This window comes from Porites lutea, chromosome 5 (assembly GCF_958299795.1).
Source record: "Porites lutea chromosome 5, jaPorLute2.1, whole genome shotgun sequence".
Lineage (NCBI taxonomy): Eukaryota > Metazoa > Cnidaria > Anthozoa > Scleractinia > Poritidae > Porites > Porites lutea.
Window position 1 is genome coordinate 19,801,985 of NC_133205.1, and position 5,762 is coordinate 19,807,746.

Consider the following 5,762-nt stretch of genomic DNA (forward strand, 5'->3'; position numbering starts at 1 on the left):
CAGTGAACGCAGGAGGACGGCGCCTTGGAAGACTACCGAAGGGAAAAATATGGCTTCACATAAAGAAGTAAGAGAATTAATGCTTAATTGCTTGCATGCAACAACAACAACTTTATTTCAGTATTCCCACGTTAGTACGTGGTATTACCAACTATTCTTAAAAAAATTTCAATACATACGTTTCATTTATACGATACTCTAACGAAAAAAGTGACCTAAAAACACACAATTAAAATATCGGAGTTCATATTTTTTGTCCGGATACTTTCATTTGGCTCGTAGGACAATTTTGTCCATGTAAAGCTCAGTTACGGTTTGCTGTTTGCCATATTGGATCAGGTTGCATCTTGACTCTGTGACATCCGAAACATAGAAACATTATAAAGATGTAAGTTTAGATAACAGAGCTTGGAAATCGAGCTTGAAATGTGACTCATAGAAAACAAGGACAATTTAAGGACGATAATCTGCAAAATTCTGGTTGCTAAATGCAACAAACCTGATTGGAATGAGAGTTGAATACTCACGTTCTCGCCACAACGCCAAACAGACCAGTTTCACGTCGCCGACGGGAGCACGACGGTAATGTGGTGAGCAAGAGCATGCGCAATTTTGCACAAATCATGACGTCACGTCCGGTTGAAGTTGCCGTCGCCCCGAAAACGTCTCCATCTTAAGTTCCCTATTGTTCAGGGGCACCCAACGACTGTTTTCTGTAAAATATCTTTTGTGAGAAGCAAACATCGCTTAAAACTTTCTTTTGCTTGAGGAAGGCTAAAAATTTCCAGATGAACGTTCCATTCATGTACAATTTTCCAAGGTAATAAATTCCCTACGATTTTCAGAAGTTTAATTTTTAATATTTTACTACCCAGGTTACACTATTTTTCTTAGAAAAACGAAACCTAAAATTTTCTGATTTTAAAATGTGATGGAGAGAGGAATCAGAAAAATTCTTACTTTCGTAAAACGTTAAATTAAGCCTAAAATTTTCGGAAAAAATACTGAAGCCTTTGTAATTTCCAAAAGACTTAAGTTCCCCTAGGATGACCGAACAGACAAAAATTTTGTAACGCTGCTTAGAATGCATTTCTAGAGATCTAAAAGTACTCTGGATAGCCTAGTAAAAAGTTTTTTCAACGTATATTGAAGGAAACCGTCGTTGGGTGCCCCTGATTGTTTTCCTCGAAGTTATTAAAAAAGGGAAAGAAGAGTTAATAATTATTTTATTCAACAATTGCTACAGGGAAACTCATTGATTCTACTTATCCTCCTCCACCGCGGCCTTATGAATACTCTTTAACATCACGTTTTACTTAAACAGGAGGATGAAGTTTGTATTTGTGCTGTCGCTGATGCTGTGTTACAGTTCAGCTCAGAGTGCTGATCCAGGTGAGTATATTGTACAGTCCAACCTATGTGAGTGACTGCCTTTCGTAAGCGACCATCTAACAAAAACACCAAAACTTTTCCAGTGAAAGCCTTACAGCTGGTACCTCTAGTAAACGACCACCTCCTGTAAGCGACTGCGACCACACTATTTGGGTCTTACGGTTTAATGAATTTCATTGGTTTTAACCTCTTGTAAGCGACCACTTAATGGTCCTTCAAGCATTGTATGATCTCTATTTTGGCAGTGTGTACTATGCTAATAGGAATATACGGAGAACTTTCCCAAAAATGGAACTACACACTTGCAATAACTTATCTTCCATGAAAAAAGTTGTGTTCGGACATCTCCTTAAGCGGCCATTGAGTCTGCATTTTTTGTGCTCTCTTATGGGGGTTCACATGTATTTTTATCGCGCAGAATATACTATACGCCCCTATTTTTCTCCTGTCTGTCCACCCAATCAGCTGACATGGAGAAAACAGAAACCAAACATCTGCGCGCAACTTTTCTTCTCTAAGTTTTTTTTTTGGCAATTTACGTGATCCACCTATCGTGTTCAAAAACTCAATCACCTCAAGTCAGATTTGATTTCAGGTAATATCCTGTAAGTTTGTGACATTGCATTTTTAAACCAGTGGGAAAAAAGTGGGGATTTAGGAAATTCGTTTAGTTTGTTATGTCATCTAAAACTTTTGAAAAAGCAAAGAACGTAGAAAAAAGAACATTGAGGGTGGGACCCTTAAGTTCTTAATTGATTAAGAGAACGCAAGTCTACGCGTAAAATTACAATCTTATTTTTATAGGATGTGGTTCTGTGGTAAACAACACCTTGACAAGTCCTGGATTTCCAACACCATACCCAAATAACATGTACTGTGTGTACAACGTTTCCATTCCATCCGGAAAGGCGCTGAAAATCAGTTTTTCAAATTTTTCCCTGGAATGGTCATGCTGGTAAGTAGTTTAACAATAGACAGCTTTAGAGTCACGTTTACGACAAACGGCAAACTTCAGATTCAAGTTGAGAATATCTCAAAATTAAAAAAAATAGCAGGTAAAAACAGCTCAAAGCAATTCTTATAGATAAAACTGGCGTGAAACAATGCACTTTTTTGTAGAAGTAATGAACAATAAACATCAAGAAAAGGGAAAGGGAATCTGGTACAGATTCACTTTTACCATTTACAATAAAGTTAACGTTACTGATGACAAACAATAGAAAACCACTCAACTGATTCAGCTTTGGTAAGAGTACACTAGGAACTTATATAACTTAAAGTGATACTTGTTACTCTAAAACGTAACATTTTTGCTGGTCAAAACATACTCACGCATTCGGACGTTCGGCTTGTACGCTGCAAGTTTGCGGATCTGTGATATTAGGCCTAGAAATGAGACAAAATCAGGCTTCTCAAGACCCAGGCTGGCAGGTAAGTATATCTCGACGGGGAAAAACACCGGCCAATGAGAATAGCCCTCTAATTTTAAAATAAAGATGGACCTAACTTTAGAAACTGATAACACGAAGAAGAATGTAAAACACACTGGTACTCTTTAATTCTTTTAAGAAACTCTTTAATTCTTAAAAGAATTAAAGAGTATCTGCCAGTAAATTAGCGGTCTGGTCGATATGGCGTGAAAAATAGATTTCACTTATTTCTTGTGCGTTGAAAGACTTTCATGTACCTGCACTTAACGGCCCCAAACCTCTGGACTGTATTTTTAAAACGCTCGAATTTTTTAGACAATTTTGGTTCACCCCATCCAACGCTCGCGTTGCACGGCTTACTTCAAGGCTGAAAATCAACAAAACTTTGAATGCTGATTTGGAAAGAAATAGTAATTATTAAGTAAAAGAAATAACACAAACAGCCATCATAATTCCTTTGACATAACACAGCGTTTTCTGCCAACATTAAGCACAATTTAACGCCATAGCAAGATTTTAACGAACCGCTTCCCGCACTGATAGATCAAGTGGAGCCAAACCACCCCCCAAATGGGGTCCCAAATGTGTCATTTGCTCTCGGATAAAAAATTGAAGTAGAGTAACTTATATAAAAACCATGATATTTTTTGAGATATTACTTCCGAAAAAAATATAATTTCTACGATTTCTTCGATTCTTTCTTCTCCTAAAAACTGCCTACACAGTGCATTGATTATTCATTGACCCGCTGACAGCTTTTACTTCATCAGTATGGTATTTCTGTTGCATGTTTCGGCGCAGACGGCTCTCTCTCGAAATGTTCCTAGCTGCAGAGAGCGATGGAAGTCGGCTGTTTCGCAGCCTAATGAAGAAAATTCAAACCATTATTTACAAAATCGAATGTCCGTTGCTGGTGCTCGTAGATAGGCTCAAAAGGTGTAGAGACTTCTCATTGGCTAAACCGAGATCTGACCAATGATATGGTTTTCGATCTGGAAAATGCCATAGCTTTTTTAAAATCAAATTAAGATTTCACGCCTCAAGGCTTTTACGTGAGTTGAGATGAATGAAATCCCTTTTAAGGGCTTTTGTCATCTGTAAGTAGGTCGAAAGCAAGAGAACATAAAAGCCTTTTGTTTAACGTTAATTGCCATTTGTAGACTGCGGCAATTCGACTGCTCGGGAGTGATAGATAGATAGATAGATAGATAGATAGATAGATAGATAGATAGATAGATAGATAGATAGATAGATAGATAGATAGATAGATAGATAGATAGATAGATAGATAGATAGATAGATAGATAGATAGATAGATAGATAGATAGATAGATAGATAGATAGATAGATAGATAGATAGATAGATAGATAGATAGATAGATAGATAGATAGATAGATAGATAGATAGATAGATAGATAGATAGATAGATAGATAGATAGATAGATAGATAGATAGATAGATAGATAGATAGATAGATAGATAGATAGATAGATAGATAAATCGTTTATTAAAAAAAGAAACACCTCGCAGTCCGAAGACTGAATTACGTGTATAATATACAAGTTATAGTTAAAATGGATTTAAAAAACTATAAAAAATGTACAAATCTAACAAAAACATTTCACTTAGGATAACCTTGTGTTAGTAAAATATACATATTTAAACAAATTTATTTACATTCTTAGGCTATGGCTAACAATAAGATTTTTTAAGACGATCAGTCTTGCACACTGGCACGTTAAACTTTCTAGTCTAGAGTGACTCAAGTGCAACATAAAATAAAAGAATTTGATCGGCGGCTTGATATTCCGCAGAAACGTTTAGAGTTTCGTTAACTCCACAATAAAGAACGACTCGCAATTAGTTGAGGCTGGAGAACATAAACGGCTTTTATATTCTCTTGGCGGTTAGGGTTATTTCTAAGAATTTAACCGCCCTTGAAAGGTAAAAAACATATTTTTTTCCCTTCTAGGTATGATTATTTGAGGATTGTAGATGATAACAACGGAATACTTGGTACATATTGTGGGCGCGAACTTAGTGGGGAGGTAGTTTTGGTAAATGGAAACTACGCATTAATAACATTCAGCTCTGATGGTTCTGATCAATACCAGGGATTCCAGCTCACGATATTATTTACTGAAAATGGTATGTTCAAATAAGAAGGGATTCTTTCATAAAAAGTAAATAAAATGAAATAAAATAAAATAAAGAATATAAGTAAGTTGCCATTCAGGTAAGATGTCAAAGTTGATGTTTAGAGGTCAAGGTGAGGTGCGCGGGACTTTTTAGAAAACTGATAAACAACTACTACGTTCACCCGGACGATTAAACTCAACCCACTTTTGAAATGACTCCTGGGTTCAAACCTTTCACCGTAATACAACTAATATTGATAAAACATGCAAAATTAGAGGTAATTTCAGCCTTTTTTTGCTGTTAAACAAACTCTAAGTCTGACTAGGAACACTATACAATCTTTCATTCTGGGTTATGCTGTAGTGCAGTATTTATTAACGACTTCGCAAAATTTTGTTTTTAAAACTGTGCTCTCAAGATTAAGATCCTGATATCGGGGATTGAACAAGATGGTACTGAGATTTTACTGCATAGCACTGATATCTAAGACACGTTCGTTTGACCGCATTATACGTCTTTCTCCAAGAGAAAGTTCTTTCCAGTAGACTGCAAAACAGTCGTCTTTTTTTTTCTCAAAATCAGTAAAGAAATCGGTAAAGCGTGGCGTAAGAGTCTTAAGCGCGAAGCGCGCGAGCCTCACACGCCCATAAGGCGTGTGAGGCAAGAGAAAAAAACACCTAGCATTAGCATTGCTTCTCTGTGAAACATAGTATATAAAGTGGAGGATCAAAAATGAGTGGAAGTGGCAGTAGTACGCCAACAAAGCCTGTGCCTGCTCCTCGAAGGGGGAGTAAGCCCAA

The 5,762-nt window shown here is 36.7% G+C and overlaps 1 protein-coding gene across 1 annotated transcript in view; it reads left to right on the forward strand.

Moving 5' to 3' along the window:
* The first annotated feature begins 1,328 nt into the window (after positions 1-1,328).
* The window catches only part of LOC140938045 (CUB and peptidase domain-containing protein 1-like), an 18,618-nt gene continuing 14,184 nt past the window's right edge, over positions 1,329-5,762 (forward strand). Inside the window, exons 1-3 of the mRNA XM_073387589.1 lie at positions 1,329-1,392; positions 2,197-2,347; positions 4,796-4,971. Coding sequence (XP_073243690.1) covers positions 1,329-1,392; positions 2,197-2,347; positions 4,796-4,971 — 391 coding nt within the window. The remainder of the gene's footprint in view (positions 1,393-2,196; positions 2,348-4,795; positions 4,972-5,762) is intronic.